Source organism: Anarhichas minor, unplaced genomic scaffold, assembly GCF_050575085.1.
Source record: "Anarhichas minor isolate MPS153535 unplaced genomic scaffold, ASM5057508v1 ptg000004l, whole genome shotgun sequence".
Classification (NCBI taxonomy): Eukaryota; Metazoa; Chordata; class Actinopteri; order Perciformes; family Anarhichadidae; genus Anarhichas; species Anarhichas minor.
In genome coordinates this window covers 10239764-10259891 of record NW_027466450.1, presented here as the reverse complement: position 1 = coordinate 10259891, position 20128 = coordinate 10239764, and the positions used below count along the sequence as shown (strand labels likewise).

Genomic DNA, 20128 nt, shown 5'->3' with positions numbered 1-20128 from the left:
TCTTTGTGCATGATTAACAGTTGGTTTTAATAAGTGGAAAGTTTTATTTTGATGTGGCACCAACCTCTTCATCCACACTCATAGCACACCTCTGTTTAGGCTGACCTGTCCCGTGTCAAGGGCCTGAAATATTTCTTTGTGTTGCTGGTAAACAGCTCGTCGTCCAGCTTAACCAAGCGGCACCATTTTTGATGATCACAAAGTTTCAACTGACAAAGACTTCATTTATTTTAAGTTGTATTTGAATTTACAAATGTGAATAAGTTGAGTGAGTGACTTGCGTGAAGACTTGAAAGTGACAAAAGGCGTATTGGCCCCGACTCATCAAGCAGTGTTCTCCCTCTTTCTTTTTTTTTTAATGAGCATGTCTTGAATTGAAGTGACGGCTTTGAGACCGCTCCAATTTCTTCAAGTCTGGGTTAAAGTTTTAATTATCGTTTTAGAAAAAAAGGGTTCCAGTCAGTCCAGCACCGTACCAAGTAGAAAGGAGATGTTAGGATTCTTTCATGTTCACAATGTAGCGCTGGATACATTTCTATAGCCGTACTAATAGCTGTACAGACGGTTCTCCTTGTTGTATTTCAGCTTTGAGGAAGTCAATCAGGTCCAATGGTTGTTTTTTTTTTTGACACTGCTGAATTGACATTTGTTGCTCACCATGGCAATAACACTTGTTCTGTGTACCTCATGATCTCTGAGAGCATGTCATGCATACACATTTTAATAAAAAGTCATGCTGAAAACTTTGATGTTCTGTCACCTTCATTTTCTACTTTAACGCCGTTCTCTAAACTCAAATCCTTGTGTGAAGGATCAAGGTGACAGTTTACACAACTCTAGCTATCCGTGTGCTGTTTAATGAGCTGTGTGGATGAATTAGTCTGATTAGTGTGTGTGTGTAGTCTCATAAAGGCTTGTGACACGGCCGTCTGTGTCATTAGGTCTGATGCTACCATTGGTCTCTCGGCGTAAGTGCAATCAGGCCATATGGAGACGAGGAGGGGAGCGTCAATCAATCAAATCACGAAAACACACCTGATATGAGAATGCACTGAGTGAAAGTCTCCAGCCGAGTGTGTGTGTGTGTGAGTGATTATGAACAAGGCAGCAGTGTATTTCCACAGAGTTTCTTTGTCCGATGCAGACTGAGCCCCTGCTCTAATCTGGGTTATCTGGCCGTAATCAGTTTAGCCCACTGCTTCTCTCCTCTGCTGGGTGGGCCCTTTCTGCAGCTTTAAACCTGGCTATGCCTGCACTGGGATTCATACACACGTGTTGAAGTGCCTGAGGAGCAGAACAAACAATCGGGGAAGTTCACTTTACATGTAGAAGAGCACGGAGGAGCACAACGTTCACGGTATATTTCGGGGAGTTCAGTCCAAACTGTGGCCATGGCTGAGCGTCAAGAGACGGGTTCATCGGAAGGGACACCTGCTGCGGATGCTTACCCCAGAAAGATACTGGAGTATATGGAAGGATTCCTCATCTCAAAGGTACCATGCACACTCACCTTCATGGGTCCCGTACGGCATACAGGGACGCAGACAAACCTTTGCTCAGTTTGAATTTATTGACAATAGTGTTACGGATTTAAAAAACGCCTGAAGTTTCTAACGAAAGGTCCCCCCCCCCCCCCACTCAACTTGAAAGTTGATAGCGTTCCAACATATAAATGCAGTTTCTTGAAAACTAAAATGATTAGGTGATTAAACAATTAGTCAATTAACAGAAAGTTAATTGTTAACGATTTTGATACTTTATTCATTCTTGCTTTTTTCATGCAAAAACACCAAGCTCCACCTTTTGGATTGTGGGAACTGCTGCGTCATATTCTTGGGTTTTAGACTGTTGGTTGGAAGATGCCACCTTGTATATCTAGTAATTCATTGAGAAATATCTGAGATTAACTACTAATTAAAATAGTCATTAATTGCAGCCCTAAGTCTCTTAACTGAAAAATACACAACGTGCTAATTTCCTTTTAATATCTTTGTGGCCTTGTCAGTTTACTACACTTTTGATGAACTATTATCTGCACTATAATGGATACTGGATGATGAAGCTTTAATTGTATTATCCCAATAAACAAATCGTTGCAGGAGCAAATGGTAAAAAGAGACGGACAAGAAAATTAGGATAGTAAATGAAAACATCTGACAGTAAAAATAATTAATGTGCAGAATCTTAGTGAAGACATTACTGATGTGTATAAATACATCAATGAAATACTTCAGCTATACTTTCTATAGGTCCAGCTATCTTGACTGTTTGATTGGCTCTTTACTGTTTAGTCATTTTAATCCTTTACTGTGCATGATGGTGACTCACTCAGCTGAGTGTAATGAAGCATGACGCACCACACTAAATTACCTTCAATAGACACATTGATACTGCACGTCTCTCTGTTGAAATAACTTTGAAGCATCATAACAGGGCTGCCCTGATTAGTGTAAGTAGCCTATATAGACTTGTATGTGACTATAATTTTATTAGAAGAGATTGTTTAATTCTGTGGATTGAGCACTGCAGTCTATTTGACTTTGGTACGTGAATGAACTGTGCTCTGTTCTTCTCTCTCTGACACAGACGCTTTTCTCTGCCTGTGAGCTGGGGGTGTTTGATGTGTTGCTGGCTTCAGAGCACCCCCTGTCTGCAGAGGAGATCAGTCAGGCGGTCGGAGCCAGTCTGGATGGCACACAGAGACTGCTGGCTGCCTGCACCGGCCTGCAGCTCCTCAACACACACCAGGAACATGGACGAGGTCAGCACACACACACACACACACACACACACACGCCTGAAAACTCTCTACTTGTAGTAATAATGATGACACTCATTTGTTTAGAACAGTGTTGCATCATAATTAAGAATTGAAAAGCACGCGAATGTGTGAAACTAAATAAAAATAATTTAAGAAAAATAACCAATAAAACTCTTTAGTAGTCTTTTTAGTAACTATATGTAAATTTCATACTTGTCCATTTGTCATCAGACATTCATTACCTGCACACACACCTCCCTCTCATTCGCTGTCTTCCTCGATTACATTAAAGTTCAAACGTTGTCTCAACACCTGCAGTGACTCATTCACAGTCACCTCCTCCTCGGTCTGTCGACCTCCATCTCTCCCACCACTTCTTTCAGTGTTGTACAGTAACACAGAGCAGGCCAGCGTCTACCTGACTCGCTCCAGTCCTGTGTCCCTCTACGAGTCCATCCAGTACAGCTCCAGAACCATCTACCTCGGCTGGCACTACCTGACCGACGCTGTCAGGTCAGTACGCTGAGCATGGCCTCGAGCTGGGCTTTTTTTTTTTTTTGCCAATAAAAGTTATATAGTATAGGCTGTAAAATGTCAGAAAATCCTATCACATTTTCCCTAAGCACAAAGCGATATGCAAATAAAAGTGATCAGTGTTTATGTTGATTATAATGACAGCAAACACTGAAAAACAGCAAATCCTTTAATTTGAGAGGCTGAAACCAGCAATTTATTTGACATTTATTTCTTGTTGCATGATACTAAACACAATGCTATTTCTAAATAATGCACAAAGGATGGTATTCATCTAAATGAGCAAGCCAAGAAGAGTATAGAATCTCACACAGGTGGGCAGTGAGGAGCTGTGAGAAAGCCAGGTTTGATTTGTAGCTTAAGGCTGTGGATTCCAGTCCTACTTTTTTGTTTGAACAGTGTCTCAAGATGGATTTCAGTCTCATTGTTATGTCTGAGGGAGGACAGCCAGCAGCTCTCCAACAGCGTGACTGGATTTACTGTGGCTGACGAGTGAAGTCCCATCTGTGAGAAACACTGAAAACAGATAGAAGTAAAGATTACATCTAAAGGATTTATTGACCAAAAATAGACAGAACGTGATGGTGAATTCATGTCAACACATTTCATCTATGTCAACTGTGGCAATGAGATGAAGCTAAAGCAGATTTTAAGCAGTGAGACGATCAATACCGGGATCCCACATTGTGTACACTCGCGTAGCAGATATGTGTGAAAAATGATCATATATGAATATTTGTGTCTTTGCCTTGTACCAGAGAGGGAAGAAACCAGTATGAAAAGGCTTTTGGAGTCAGCTCGAACGACCTGTTTGAAGCTCTCTACAGGTAAGAAGCGGTCTTGACATGAAAACACAAATTCTTGCTAATTTACATTCCGCCGCTGTCTCTCCATCTTAAGCCTGTCTGTCACTCTCTTCTTTCTTCGACCCTTAAAAAAAAACCAGAGTCTCTGGATTTATTAGGAGGCAGGAGATGTGTGAGGGAGGGAGGGAGAGAGAGGGCGGGCAGTGATGTGAGGAAGCCTGGAGCAGACAGGGAATATATCTGCCATTGTCCTAAAGGTCTTGTGTGTTTATGGTATGTACTGCCCACAGTTTTAACGCTTCACTGATCTGCTGGTCAGCAGTTTTCAGGGGTCACATGCTCAAAGTTTCACACTTTTTTTTCACTAAGAGGTTTCGGTCGGGCCTCCTGCATGAGGCACTGTGCTTTAGAATACCAGTCTCAAAGGAACAGAGGCCGTTAAAACTGAAACACGGTGGAAAAACGTGCTAAAACATCCTCCCTTCTTGTCCTCATCATGGCATGATTTTCACAACCGTTGCACTTTGATGTAAGGGGATCTGGTGCGCACAAATGGAAGATGAGAAAGATGTTAACGTGTTAATGTGCAGATGTATGAATGAGCTACACACGCCAATTCAGCAGAAGTAGAAAGTAAAAACGGTGAAAGTGAAATTTGACAATACTTTGCATGTGAATGTATTTTGTTTTCTTTGGATTTTTACACATCACTCAATCGATGTTTTGTATGTTGCTGGTTGAATTATCTCTGTATTTGCCATTTTTGTTCTTGTATCCTTTTTAAAAAGCAGCTGATCTCACAAAAACTGCCTCATTAAAAAAGAAAATGCATGTAAAATGAGAATATTCAAATTATGACCCATGCACACACGCGTGATGCAATACAACCTTGTGCAGATGAATTTGCAATTCAGCTATAATTGATTGAAAATGAAAATATTCCGTGATTACAAATGTCAACACCTGCGCACAATTGATTTAATGGGGAGTAGCAGTTGCTTGTCCCCGCTGATTTCCCCTGTGAATACTGTGGGTAAATTAGCAAGGGGGAAACAACCACTGAAGTCATCCACTGCTTTCTCAGAGCTCTGTAGCAGGAGCAAGATGATTCAAAGCTGGCTGGATGACTCAGGCTCCTGTTTACTCATCGGCATTTCACCAGCCGTGGACTGCACCTGAATAATTTACAACCGAGGCTCGTCCAGAGCTTGAATTCCCATATCTGAGAAAGCAGAAAAGATTTGGAGCGAAGAGAACTTTAGATTTAGAGAGATTTTGAAAATATGCAAGACATTGCAAGGAAGAAGTTTTACAGATGAGTATTTATTATTTTATCCAGACCAGGTAGATGTGTCTAATGGTTTCAACCTTCACAGATGAATATAATCTAAACGTGTTTTTGTATTTAAGAGTTTGATGGTTGTAACGTTTTACTTGATGTGGGCTTCACATGGACTCATTGGGGGTCCATCAAATAATTAAAACTAGAGCATGAAGTAAACGCAAGGGATTGAACTTTTTAGGTTTATGTGTTAGAACATATTCTGGTCATGAAATCTGTGTTATCACACGCAGTGTACTAATCTTCACAATATATTATTCTAGCAATTAAGTTTGTATTGACAATGAAATATACAAGATGTATGCTGATGACAGTACATCACTGCAACTTTGGATTGGAAAGCTACTGCCAAATTAAAATTTAAGCCGCAATTTGAAAATGTCCAGCTTTGGCACCGTCCTGTTGTGGTGTCAAAGGAGAAACGGTGGATGAGACACAGCTGAGATAATTGGACAGAAAGGACACATGGACTGCACCAGTTTTCAGTGACGTCGTCACATTTTATTCTGCAAACAGATTAAACTAATTGTTTATTTTGTAATGATCTACATTTTTCTAGAAGTGAAAGCAAAGTCAAAGTGGACCATACTTTAAATAATACCCGTCAGTCTTTTCTTCTATTATTGTTGATAATGGGGAGGCTAAAGCATCAAGACAGCTGTACAACACACAACAGTGATCAGGCAGCCGTGAGCCATAACTCAGTCTGCACAGATATGACAGAGACCTGCAGGGATGTTGAGTACGCGACCTGTCTGTGCAGAGAGCAGACGGATCACAAACTACGACGATGTTATAACGATGTGCATAAGGATGGAGAGAACCAGGCTGAGCATATTTTCCTCAAAATGACTGGAGACGGCACGAGATCGTGTGATTGTAAATGTACTCAATCAGAGACAAAAAGAGCTGCAGATGTTATCGTTGGGGGGCATTCGATAACTTGCATCCAAAATGTTCTCAAATGAAAGCTGACAGTCTGCTGTTTTGGCCTCACAGTCATTTCATCTTTTCACATCCGATGTAATCAGAGTCTGAGGCTGCAACAATGAGTCACTTTCAAAGTTCCTCTGGAGGTCACTGTGTCATCTGAAGTTGCGTCACGTATCGGATGGTTGATAACTTTGCTGCAGTGAAGTTTGGGTGAATACAATAGTGTTACAGAATAGAAGATGATCAGTCTGTGTTTGTGTTTGTGTGTAGACCCACGGCAGGCCAGAGTACTGGGTGATGAGGTGGCCATTCCTCAGAGCAGCAGCAGTCACCACAGGCTCTTCTGTTCTGCTGCACCCTCTCTCACACACACACACACACACACACACATACTGTGTCGCCATGGGGAGAAACATTGTAGATGAGAGGCACTGTGTGTGTGTGTGTGTGTGTTTGACTGTTTTATTGTGGACAGAGCAAGAAGAACCTCGGGTGACAGCTTACAGAAAATGCAAAGGAAGTTTGGCCTCGAGACACGGAGACTTGAATGAAAGTGAAACTGCTTTATCTCTGTGTGTGTGTGTGTAGGTCTGATGAGGAGATGTTGAAGTTCATGCAGTTGATGAACTCTATTTGGAACATCTGCGGTAAAGACGTAATCACGGCCTTTGACCTTTCGCCTTTCAACATCATCTGCGACGTTGGAGGTAGGTCTGTGTGTGCGTGTGTATCTATCCAGTCATCATATCTAATTTCCATAAGGTTGTGGGTTCAGTCATTAACATTTAAAACAGTTGCCGTCATGTGTTAACTAAGAGACAGCTGGCTAAGCCACACACACATTAATACAGTAAATTATGTGTGTGCACAAAAATGCGCAACACGCATAATCACCTGCGACCTTTATTAAACCCCCCTCCATCCTCTCTGAGTTAGACTCTTTGTAAATCAGTCAACCTTCCACACACACACACACACACACACACAACTCAAAGTCACCTCCACCTAGAGTTTCCCTTATCCCGTCAGAGATGCATTGTTGCCAAGTACTAAAGTTATGGTGTTAAAATCATGTTTTTCTTTTCTACAAAAAACAACACAACAAATACAGTGTAGAAAAGTGGGGTTTTCTATGGCTTTCTTTTACAAAAATGCACACTGAGTGGATAAACTTAACAAAGCAACAGTACAAACACAGTGTTTGTACTGTTGAGCAAGACACTTAACTCCTTGAGCAAGACACTTAACCCCAAAATTGCTCCCGTAGCTGTGCCTACGGTGTAGAAATGTGATAGACTCTGAATTGTAAGTCGCTTTGGATAAAAGCGTCTGCTAAATGACTGTAATGTAACAAAGTAAGTGTTCACAGAGAGTTGGAGGCAACAGAGTAATTTAACTTGCTGAGATCAAGTGAGGTGTTCAGCCATGTTTGTCACAACTGTCTATTTATTTCAGCCTTCTTCTTACCAGGTAATGGCTGTAACATAGGAATTTGTAGTTCGACAACCAAGAGAATGCAACATTTTTTTTATTGTTTTCCTGTTGTTGCAGCATGTCAGTTAGATAGTGAATTTAATGTGAAACCAGTGTTTTGTCATAAAACTAATTTTTGTGTTCACTTGGCCCTAGTGTATATATTACTAATTGGTTTTATGTGATTTAGCATAGCCTGATCTCAGTGTTGAGGCCCATCACATGATTTTTCTCAAGCGTACCAGAAATATGCACGTGTCGATTAAATAAGAAGGGAAAACATTTGCTGCAGATTATTGTAGATTCCATCCATCGTTCAACAGAAGAAGACTGTTTGAACTGAACAGCTCTGAATGTAAAATATATGAATGTGAAGTAAGATGTTGCAGCAGCGTCAGTCTTCTATAAATGCATAACGGTAAAAAGGTAGCTTCCTGGACCGATCTCCTCTGTGTTCTTTTTTTTTTTTTTTTTTTTGTCAAATAAGATTTATTTATAAAGTGCCTTTGAACAGAAGATTTCTTCCAAAATGGTTTACACAGAGAGCAAAGGGCACAAGGATGAAAAGGAGGATGAATAAGACTGAACAAACAGAACATGAGCTCCACAGTGAGTTCAAAGAAATGCTAAAAAACGAGACCGAGAAGGATCAAAAAGAAAAAAAAACAAGTAAAAACGAATCTTCTGTTCGGTCACAGGACTTTTCATCTCCTGCTGAAGACGTCATGATATGCATGACGTCTCCACTCTTGCACGCCTCCATCGGTCAAAAATAGTAGATGATGGATAATAATGTATCGGCAATGGAATAGAAATAATGAGGTTTCTAAGACAAAATGTTAAGTCTGTGGCTCTGTCCATTAGACTATAGCCAATGCGTGATCATCACATTTTAAATGATCCAGAACATTACCCATGAAAGCCCAGAATCACCAAGGTGTTAAATCAGATTAGAGGTTGAAATACAAGCATTGTGCAGAAACCCACACTCGATGCATTTCACAAAATTGGAAAAAAAAAAGGCCTCATTATTTATCAAGAAAAAGAAAGCCACGCTGTATAAGCAACGTTTTACATGCACAAGTGAGTCTCCATTTTCTCTTTTTAATTATTACAGAACTACAACATTTGGACTCAGTGAGGCAAAGAAATGGCAAGCGACTCACTAACGACACTATTTGTTGGCCACCTCCTGTGTGTGACACCTCAGCTGACCACACAGGGGAGCTGTGAAGCTACTAAAAGCATACAGCCATACACGTGCATGTAGACACGCATCCAGGGCAGTCCTCCTGTCTTTTCTTTCCTCTCCTTTGTGACTTTCTCAGCGTGAGGTTTGTGTGTTCATGTTTATGCATTGCGGCGCAGCACTAAAAAGGAGTGTGCGTGTGGACAGCGGGAGTGTGAAGGGAGTGACTGCAGTCTCCCATTAAGACTTTGTCTCTCACACAGCATCTGTTGTGTCTGCACACACCTGCTGCTCGGGTGCTCTGCCTGCCTGTCTCTCTGTCCATCTGTACTACTTTCTGCCAATTTGCTGACTTTCATCCAAATCAGAGTCCGCAGTCAACGTTTTTCTCATTTATATGATGAAGGGGGTTCGTCCTACACTGACTGTCTTCACACAGCTCCATTTTAATGTGACATTTAACATGCGTTTCAACGGTATGTTTGCCCTAAAAATGAATAATCAACTTAAAGGTTACTGCAACTCCAAGGAAATGATATATTCATGGTTTCGAAGTGTAGTCGACATAACCAGTATTATAAGAGATTTATCCAACCAAAAACGTACTTGTAAGTACAACTACACTCAGTAGTTGATATACTAGTAGTGGTGCAATGCACCAGATTTGTTTTGTTTTTTTAATGAAAAGGTCGCACATATGCACAAATGATTGTAAATTACATACAGTAAGCACAGAACTTAATAGTAAAGAGAGAGAAACACAACAATAACATACAACAAATATTACAGAATGTAACGGTCACAAACGCCCATCAAAGGATTCCATTAAACTGAGGCAGTCAGGTTAGCTCGGGGTCTTGTACAGCGTGTTGTGTTTGGTTTTGCTCCTCCTCGGTGCTCTTTGATTTTTCTCTTCTGCTAACCCCTGTTTGATGTGAGAGCATCTCTCTCTCTGTATCTGTCTCTCTCTGTGTGTGTGTGTGAGAAATAAAAAGACAAAGTCTTGTAAAAATACAGACTACTACAGTAGCAGCAGGGCATGTTGGGAGAAAGGCAGCACCGGGCAGACAATTTGCCGCCTGTGCACACACACACACACACACACACGCACTGTGGTTGGCTTTGTAGGTTTGGCAAAGTGAGATCCTTTGATCCTGTATTCCACCACTGACTTTCCATCACTCTATCCCATTCATACATTCTTCATGTACATCTCTTTCTCTATCGGTCTCATCCACTTCCTCACCCTCTGTTTTAGAGTTTGCATGTGAATCACAGATGCTGATAATAATGCTGCCAAAGCATCAAAGTCATCAGGTCTTACCTCTGCCCTACAAAGAGTTACTGCTCTCTCTCTTAGGAGGACAGTAAGCAGAACAAGACTAAGAGTCCGTGGTCATGCTAGAAGGCCTGCGAGCCTGAGCTAAATGCTAGTGTCAGCCTGCTAACGTATAATGTTTACCATGTTCACTAGTTTAGTTTAAGAATCTAAATGTGACAAAGTACAGTTGATGGGATGTTTTTGGAGTTATTTGGTTATAAACATATTCAAGTATTCTACAAATTTGAACTGATGATGGTGCAAGATGAAAAGTTGGAAGATCCCCAAAGTAATACAATTCATCCTCTGTGGACCATAAATGTCTGTACCAAATTCCTCTGCAATCAAACAAATGAGTTTTTAAGACATTTCGATAAAAAACAAAAGTCTCATGGTGGCACTGACAGAAGTCAGGGGACCACTAATGTCAGTAGGATTAATTCCCTGGGGACCATGAACGTGCTTACCAAATTCCATTGCAGTCCTTCCAATAGTTGTCGAGATATTTCAGTCTGGACCAAAGTGGTGGAACAGACCAACATTGCCGTCATGCAGCTGGCATGGATGGCTAGAATTACAGCCTCATGGTTGTATGCCGAAAACATAATGGCCACAGCCTTCGCCATTGTGGAAGCAGAGCAACAAGGAATTAAAAATGTAAAGCTTATATACATAAGCATGTGAAATCAGGTTGGAGCAGAACAAAAAATGGGATGTGTCTGTTTGCTTTCCCTAGATTAGATTCCTGACTAAGATTCATAGACCGTAAGCTCTGCCCCGTTTCTGTATAAAGCATCTGGCTCCCAGTCACTCTATATACAGTTCAATTCAGTCTGCTTTATTGGCATGAATGTTGGATGAACCATATTACCTCGGCCGCCACATACATCTGAATACAAATCATGCAAATAAATATTAGGTACATACCTGAAAGCATCTGTTCCGCTCGTGTGACTCAGTTTGTGTGCGGTGTGTGTGTGAGTGAGTGATGCACTAGCTTGTTGATGAAGGTTGTGTGTATTCATTCAACTAAATTTAACTCTCTGTCTTTCTCTCTCCAGGCTGCAGTGGCGCATTAGCCAAGCGTTGCACGTCAGCCTACCCAGGATGCACCGTGACGATCTTTGACCTCCCCAAGGTGGTGCATATGTCGAGGGAACACTTTGTCACTGGGGCTGACCAGAGGATAAGCTTCCACGAAGGTAACGCCGTTGCAAATGGACGGACTCCCTTGACATTTATAATCGTATACAGGCAGTTCAGGTGCGATGCTTTACGCACGCACGCACGCACACACGCGCACAAAACAAAAGAGCAATGCAGTGGTGAGCTGGTGAGTCTAGTCTTTACCTGCTGGGGATACACTTCTGCAGAAGTGAAGATCATGTCAAAGTTTCAATGTCCCCGGCCTTCAGGATCACAGATACAAAGACAAAGTTCTACTTGGCACGACGTCACTTAAATTGTAGGAGGAATTGCAGATTTCTTATTTACACAAAGTGTACTAATATGTTATTAAACTACTTTCACAATAGCAATTCCAACACAATGGTAATAATTCACCTATGGGTGAAGGGTCTCTTTAATAAAGGTGCCATTGGATATATCTTAAGACTTAAGAAGATTAAAGAGCTTTCTTTAAGAAGAATAAGTGCAGATCTAAGGAGTGACTAAGGAATCCCAGCTGAATTCCACCAGCGACTACTTTGCGATGTGGTTTTGGCATGGTTACAGTCTGCCTGCCGCCATCAGTCTTGTTTCCTTCTTTAGAAAAGACGGAAAACCTCTTTTGGAAGATATTTCTTTTCAATCATAATGTAATGACGGTCAAGTTGGTGGTTCTTGAAATTTCACGCTGCGACAGTGTGAGAAAATACTTTCAGCATTCAGTTCATATACAATCAATTTTAACTACGACTGCGTTCGGAAGACAAAAGCAGATAAAGACACTGTAAAGATACTGTCACCTGTGTGCTTCCATGCTCCCGCTAAACTCTTGCTATTGGACTGAAAATGTTGTGTCAATTTATACAGCCCGCTTTGTTATGTTGGCTCTCCAACAAAGCAGCTTATTTCAAATAAAAAAAAGTTCACAGAAGCCTGTGATCTTGAAAACCCAGAGCCAAAAATCAATCCTGCCTCTCCTGCTGTTCTCATAGCCACGATGGTGTTGAACACAACGGGAGCTGTAACATGGACAACACGAAAAACTGAAATGTACTGATTTTTGAGCTCAAGACTTCTGCACTTCATGCTAACTTAGAATATTGCAACTACAGAATTATAATGGGCAGCAAGGACATGTAATTGAATGATGGACAAGCACACATACTCTCATTTTATTACTGTTTTTATAGGGTGAAGGAAATGAGCTATCGCTGGAAATATTTGTATGTAACCATTAATTGAATCATTGTCTTGTTACGGGAAGGCGTCTCAACAGAATTAATAATTATGTGAAATAATTAACAGGGTCTTAGGAATTCAGTGCATTTAAATTTTGCGTGTGTGTGTGTGTGTTTAGGGGACTTCTTTAAAGACACCCTACCAGAGGCTGACCTCTACATCCTCGCCAGAATCCTCCACGACTGGAAAGACGAACGCTGCATAGAGCTTCTCAGTAGAGTCTACAAAGCCTGCAAACCAGGTGTGTGTGTGTGTGTCTTTGAGAGTGAGAGGGATGAGCACTTTTTTTCCCCTCTTGAAATGAGATGGCAGATTGTATCCCACAATGCAGCTGATCCCAGAAAAACCTGTCCTTGTGACTTTGATCAAAGACGGACGCACACACACAAAAGCAGCAGGCGTTATCAGGAGGCAGAAAACCCTCATGCGTTTTCATAATAATAAGCATCTTTGTGTGTGCATACACGAGGGGAGGGAAGAAAAACAAAGAAATAAACTAAGTAGGGACGCGTACACTGGACAGAGTACAACCTGTCGTATGAGAGAGTTTCTCAGATAGTAGACATTTTGAATTGCAGAGTCAAGTTTTGACTGAATCGCATGGGTGTTACTAATAACATTGCAATGCAGCAATTAACAGTAGTATTAGTTATAACTGTGCTCAACAAGTCAAGATGTCAGATTTGTTAATCCTGGCAAACAGTAATGCTATAGATAAGGTTTGTTGGGTACCTACGTCAAATTAGTCAGCGAGAAGAGAGAAAAAAACAAACAAAGAGGAAGGAACCGAGATACAAACGGCGCTGTTCTTTTGGTCCGTCCTACAGGAGGCGCTGTGTTGCTGGTGGAGGCGTTGCTCCACGAGGACGGCTCTGGCCCGGTGACAGTGCAGCTCTTCTCCCTGAACATGCTGGTACAGACGGAGGGCAGAGAGAGGACAGCTGCTCAGTACGCTGCCCTGCTGGCTGCCGCCGGCTTCACCGGCGTCCAGCACCGCCTCACTGGGAAGATCTACGATGCTGTGCTGGGACACAAAGAGACATGAGGCCGACGGATACGGCTGCTCGTGTGCCAGGACTGAAAACTAACTTTTTTTTTTTTTCTTACTAGAACTGTACTATTTTTGGGATGACTTTTTAAATGTCACCTTAAGTTTCTTCAAATAAAAGTTTCTCACACTGTTTGACAATACCATATTCTGGATCAGCTTTTTCACTGAATCGGTTAGATCTCTGAAATATTCAAACCAAGGCCCATTATGGCTGTGTACTGTACTGTGTATTCTGGACAATTGTGCATCATTTTAAATATCTTTCCTGTAAATTAGCATCCCATGAAAGCAAAACTAACTCTGAAAGTTGTACCACTGTAAATCTGCAGTGAAACAGTGTAAAGCACAACATAACAATCAAAAATATTGAACCTGAACTTTACACTAAATCCACTTGTTTGAGCCGAATCCAAGCTGACATTGGGCGAATGCCGGCTGAACCCTGGACAGGTCGCCAGGCTATCATAGGGCTGACACAGAAACAGACAACCATTCATGCTCACATTCATACCTACGGGCAATTTAGAATCATTTAACCTAAACTGCATAACTTTGGACTTTGAGAGGACACCGGGAGAAAACGCTAACATAGGGAGAACATGCTGCACCATACAGACGGTCTGGCCAGCGGGACGCAGTGTTCATTTGCTCTTTAAATCAACACCCTCTATGGACCTACTGGCATGTTGCGAACAATAAAACCCCGAAACACGCATATTTCAGCCATTAATCAGTACCCAAGTCTGTTCCAACTCTAGTCATTCAAGTAAGGGACTAATCCCAGTGCAGCCTGATTCTCCTGTAAATGATTAGCACTGCAAAGGTCGACCTCTATCGGATGGTGTGCAGTGTGAGCTCTTCAGCCTCATCGCTTCTTTACATATCTGTTCTCATCGATCAATCCTAAGACCTGTGTCTGAACCGCTCGCCTCTTGCTGTTAACAGCCTAGTAAAGCTGTCTCTGTGAATCTGTAAATCTTCCTCACAATGACACAGCCCGTCTTTTATTTCACCCATCTCCTCTTCTGCTGATACCAGCCTTTAATTAAATTCAACCTGTCATTGTGCTCCACCTCTGACGTTTGAGCAGATTCAACACGTTGTCAGTGAGAGACTTCACCACCACCAAGTATGACTGAATATAATACATATTCAGTTGCATTAATAGTCATTTATTAGGCATAACATAGGCATGCTAAAAAATAATTGCACAAAATATCAGTTGTCTGACTCCTCAGCTCAAATTATAATCAGCCTTCAGACACCAATATTGTCTGCTCTACATTCGGAAGACTATCGACCCTGTTAATTTCTCCGTCTCTTTTCTATACACCCACTCATTCTCACTGACCTCTCTATCCTCGCGTCTCCTTTTTCTCCCAGTAATTGTGAATTAATCGGACTTCAAAGTGCAACAAATTAGAATTGATGTTAAATCCTTGTGGACAGCTTTACAGAGAGGCGGCCTAATGAAGGGAAATTAAATGCTGAGGCTGGAGACAGCTTGACCTGTGCGGAGTGATAGTGCCCGGAGACATAGTGCAGTATTACCAATGTCATGGTGGTGAACTAGTGCTGTGTACCACTTGGTGCTGGGCGTTGGGGCTTTTCTTGAGGATAAAACACTATTTCAGCCAAGGTGGGTTGAATTTAAATTAATCCAGATCTGCAATCATCCTTATAACCTGATTTAACTTTCCTCTAATTACTAATCTCCTCCTCACACTAAAACCAGATTAGATAAGGATTAGTTTTTTTTAAGTCTTAAGTCTTTGATAAAAAAGTGAACTTCCTCTGGATGAAAGTTTCTGACTGCTTTTGTATTTTGAAGTAAAGGGAACCAGTGGAAATCACTGTTAATGGATTTTTCTGATTATTCATCTGGGGAAAGTCAGCTCAGGGTATTAAAATAAAAATAATTTATGTGAAAATCAATGTGAAGGATTGCAGCAGGGAGTGTTATTTAAAACTATTCAGTGAGGATGCGAAACAACGCTTTGGTTGTATTTAATCAAACTTCACTCAGCTTCTTTTGTTTTCCACTGCCGTAAAAAATCTGCTGTAATTCTGAGAGAGTATCTCGTCAAGTGCTTTCCCCCTCGCTTTTCTTCAATGATTTAGACTCTGGTCAATGTTTTCCACTTCAGCAGAGAAAGGTGCATATATTTCTCCTCTCTACTTTTCAGTTCCACTTACTGCTACATCTCAGGAGACTATTATTGTGCCAGCCTCAGGATCAACCTCAGTGGGTTTTATGGATGGTTCTAGAAAGTTAGAGCTATAAATATAAAAACTAGGCGACTGAGATGGAGAAGAGGATAGGTAGGTGAGCTGATGACGTCCAGGCACTTCTACTCTCCCTACGCTAGACATGCGCCTCAAGTCTGACCGGAGAACAGCACAGAACCCCTAAATACTGCGAAGACAGGGAGTGTCCTTGTTGCCCAGTGGATTACGATGCATTGTGTTCACAATGTACCTGGTTTGATTCCAGCCAGCAACCATGCTTCTTATCAAATAAAGGCAAAACAGAGCAGCATAATAAAACAGCATTGATTATGTGTGCGTGTGTGTGTGTGGGATGTGATTCCTCACACATTTATCATCTCTTATGGAAGCATATTCCCCTCCAGGAAATAGATGAAAAGTTAGCAATGATAAAAAACAAGAACTCTCCTGAGTATCTCTTAATTATGTCACAGTAAGTAAAAATGATGACTTACGGCCATGTGTGTGGGTGTGTGTCAGTGTGTGTTTTACGATGTGTGAATGTTGCTGCTAATGTCTGTACCGACGTGTGTGTGAATTGTTGTGTTGATAGGAAATCATGTGTGTACACCTCTGTGTGTGTGTGTGTGTGTGCGCGCTCTGCACTACACTCTTTGGGGACACTCTAAATCTGCTCCACAAGTCACGCACCCTTCTACCCTCAAGCTCCAGGATGCCACTTTAAGATAACAACTTCAGGGCATTTCAGGCAACACACTCAGTTTATGCCCAGAGACTGTGGTTTTGTGTGTGTGTGTGTGTGTGTGTGTTTGTGTGTGTGTGTGTGTGTGAGGATGCGTGTGTATTGTGATGTAGGTCTGTTTTCATTCCAAAGTTTTTACAGGAAACTGAAAGACCCGTTTTCATTTTTGCAGCAGCAGTGGAGTTTTACACTGTAGCGTTTTCAAACAGGAAAATCTCGCCATGATCAGAAGAGTCACTGAATTGCACAACAGGAAAGAGCCATCTTCCATTTTTTTTATTTGTGTGCTTTTTAAATGCATATCTTAGCTGGTTTCCCTTATCATTGCATATCTGAACCATATTTAAAGTGACCTTTTTCTTGAATCCTCTAAAAATCCTAAATTAACTTGACTTTACTGTTTCTCTTTACTGCAAATAAAATTTGCTGTATTTTTTGTGATCAAATACTTACAGACCTATTAAAGTTAGTTACAGCACTTGGTTTGGCTTTGGTAACATTGGCATCGGCAATTTTTATTTAGCACTTTTGTCATTAAATTCCTTAATGATGGAGAAATATAATCTTCGAATAAGTTGTTTCTGCATCAGGTTACCAATTTCTCTGAGTTTCTTCTCATCCACATGTGTTGCTATAGTAACCTGATGTGGCTAAGTTTAGCTATGGAAAAGAAACATTCACTTAATAACTGAAAGTTTACCTTTTGTGATATGACTTATTTATTTACTATTTCAGTCACATGGTCTTGAACAAGCAACAGGACCCAGATATGCACTGAACAGAAATGTTTAAAACCAGTTTGCTTCCATTTCAGGGGGGAATAAATTGGGCTGCGATGTACAGTAGCTGGGATAGAGACAATGTCACAGGGACAACTGCGCCCTGCTGCTCGACTTCACTCAAGCAGCTGTTTGTTTTGTCGTGGCACAGCTCCACGTTAAGGTAGAAACAGGAGAGGATGTGATGGCAGTGTGAGAGACGAAGAGGAAAAGTGGGGATGAGAAGAAAGACGGGTGATCTGTCTTTTCATCACAACCATGAGCACACAACACACTAACACACACACATACATGTGCACATGCATGTGCACACACCACACCCATCACATCTCACAACTCAATAAAAATGTCTCTTGGCTGTAAGCCGTGCTTTGCAACTTCCAAACACTTCCATAATTCATGGGCTGCTGACAGCAGTATTGAACTGATGACGAAGATGTCTTCCCTGTAGGCTACACACACACACACACACACACACACACACACACACGCACACAGACACAGACACACACACAAAGGTGGTCTTAGATTTTCATGAGCTACTTATACAGAGAAACAAAGAATGTATGTTAGTAGAGACCTTTGGAGAAGTGAGTGTTTATGTTTCACTTCTCCACTTTGATGATGACTAATCCCTCCATGTTTGCCCTTCCTCCTCTCTGTCACTTACTGTTGCTTCTGTTTTTTATATCTTTGTCCTGCCCCTTAGCATGACTAAATACAGTCCATCTCTCTCAAACACACACACACAGACACACACACACACACACACACACACACACACACACACTCTGGTAGACATATTTCAGCCACAAGGTTGTCATTTCCGCTCCTGGCAACATGTCACCCACCCCCATGCCCCCTCCCAAGAAAAAGGACCAGGGACAGAAATACACCCACGTCCCGGTGTTGACGTCAATGTTTGTCTTAATCAAGTGATTTTTCACAGCACTGACGCTTATCTTGTCTCGAGTGGAGAGAGAAGTCAAAGCGGACGGCATGATAAGTGTCATCGCCGCATTTTTTCCAGTGACACGGAAGGTGGCCTTTCAATTTGTTTACAAAAAGCCTTGAAACGATTTCTGAACAGGAAAACATGCTCGAAGCATACTGAACTCACGTAAGAGAGATTCAAATGGAAGAAGGTTGATCATACGCTGTAATTTACATGTTTATTGTCAAACTGTAGTGGGTGCAAATGTCAACTGTGCAGTATGTGGTTGCAATTGGGTTCGAGGGAGTCTTTGAAGTGGAAGCAGGTGATTTCCATCAAAGTGAGGAAAACAAGGGCAAACAACCGCAAACAGTTTGAGTTCATCACAGGTTTGAGCGTTATTACCTTCCCACACACAACACAGACAATTATTCCATCATAAATTAACAGCAAATTAACTGTTTTATTCCTGTGCTTATCGGTAAACAAAGTTGTACTTTTCACAACAACGCCCCGTTTCACCTCAGAGGATTATGTGCCACTGAAGCCACTCCCTCAAATTCTTCAATAGAATGGACAGATAACTGTGTACACTCTGTAAATTATAAATGTTCTTTCTTCAACAACACATAGAGTGGGAAGTGTTATAGTGTGTTTTACATAATTTACTTCTTCTTTCCTGATGAGATTAGTTATCATCGTTTTCTACGTGCTGTTCAAGAAGTGCACAAACATATTATTCTCCTTTATATGAGCATGACATCCACGTTGCATGCATTCCTGCCATATAGTGCATGTACCTGGTTATGTATTCTCCTATAATTAATCATATTAGGTCTGTACCAGTTTGAGTAATTCCTTCCCTCGCAGCCATTTTCAGCCGAGTTCCAGCAGCCATACTGGATAAACTGCTCCGTGGACGAGTTCAGCTCATTTCATCATTGGTTCTGGTTTGCCAGGATTAGTCCACTGCGTATAACTGATCATTTTCAGCATTTTTAACTGTTAAACAGAGTCAGAGACTTGGTAATGATGTCCTCACAAGCTTTGTGACTACTGATACATTTCCCCCTTTGGTTGTATACCTGCAAATGTCACCCAGCTGATTAGTAATGCTGTTTTGGAGACGCGAGTGGATAATCTCAACTCTGTGACCCAAGTGTATGAAGAACATCACATGCACGGGTCAAATACTGAGCCATAATGGTTAAATGGATTCAGTTGCCATAGGTGATTACTCACAGAAGCATCTGGCCTTTCTGAAAGAGCACAGTTTTGTTTCAGCCAACCACAGCCGGGCAGATTAACATATTTCCCATGATTGTTTTCATTAGTGTGTAAATGCCAGGGTCGCCCTAGTCCTCATCCTGGAGGGAATCAGAACAGGCAAAGCACACTGCCTGTTTGACGGGCAGGAAGGTGGGGGCCTCAGGAGAAACTCAGTAATATTCATAAGGCATAGGTACATCTGTAAGCCTAACATTGCATGCAAAAACATGCACCTACTCTTCGACATGATATCTCACTAGTGCCACTAATCTGTATATTACTGTCAAGTTAGAACATCCACAGGGGGAAATGACTCCCATTCATTTAATTCCATGGATTATTAGCCGCCTCCACTCATG

General features: G+C 41.5%; 1 protein-coding gene across 1 annotated transcript; it reads left to right on the top strand.

Annotated features, from left to right (window-relative positions):
- Positions 1-1318: 1318 nt before the first annotated feature.
- asmt (acetylserotonin O-methyltransferase) lies at positions 1319-13986 on the top strand. Its single transcript, XM_076104069.1, has 8 exons — positions 1319-1493; positions 2587-2761; positions 3145-3274; positions 4054-4122; positions 6965-7083; positions 11421-11561; positions 12884-13006; positions 13593-13986. Exons 1-8 carry the CDS (start codon positions 1392-1394, stop codon positions 13808-13810), a joined length of 1077 nt encoding a protein of 358 aa, XP_075960184.1. The 5' UTR covers positions 1319-1391; the 3' UTR covers positions 13811-13986.
- The last annotated feature ends 6142 nt before the right edge of the window (positions 13987-20128 follow it).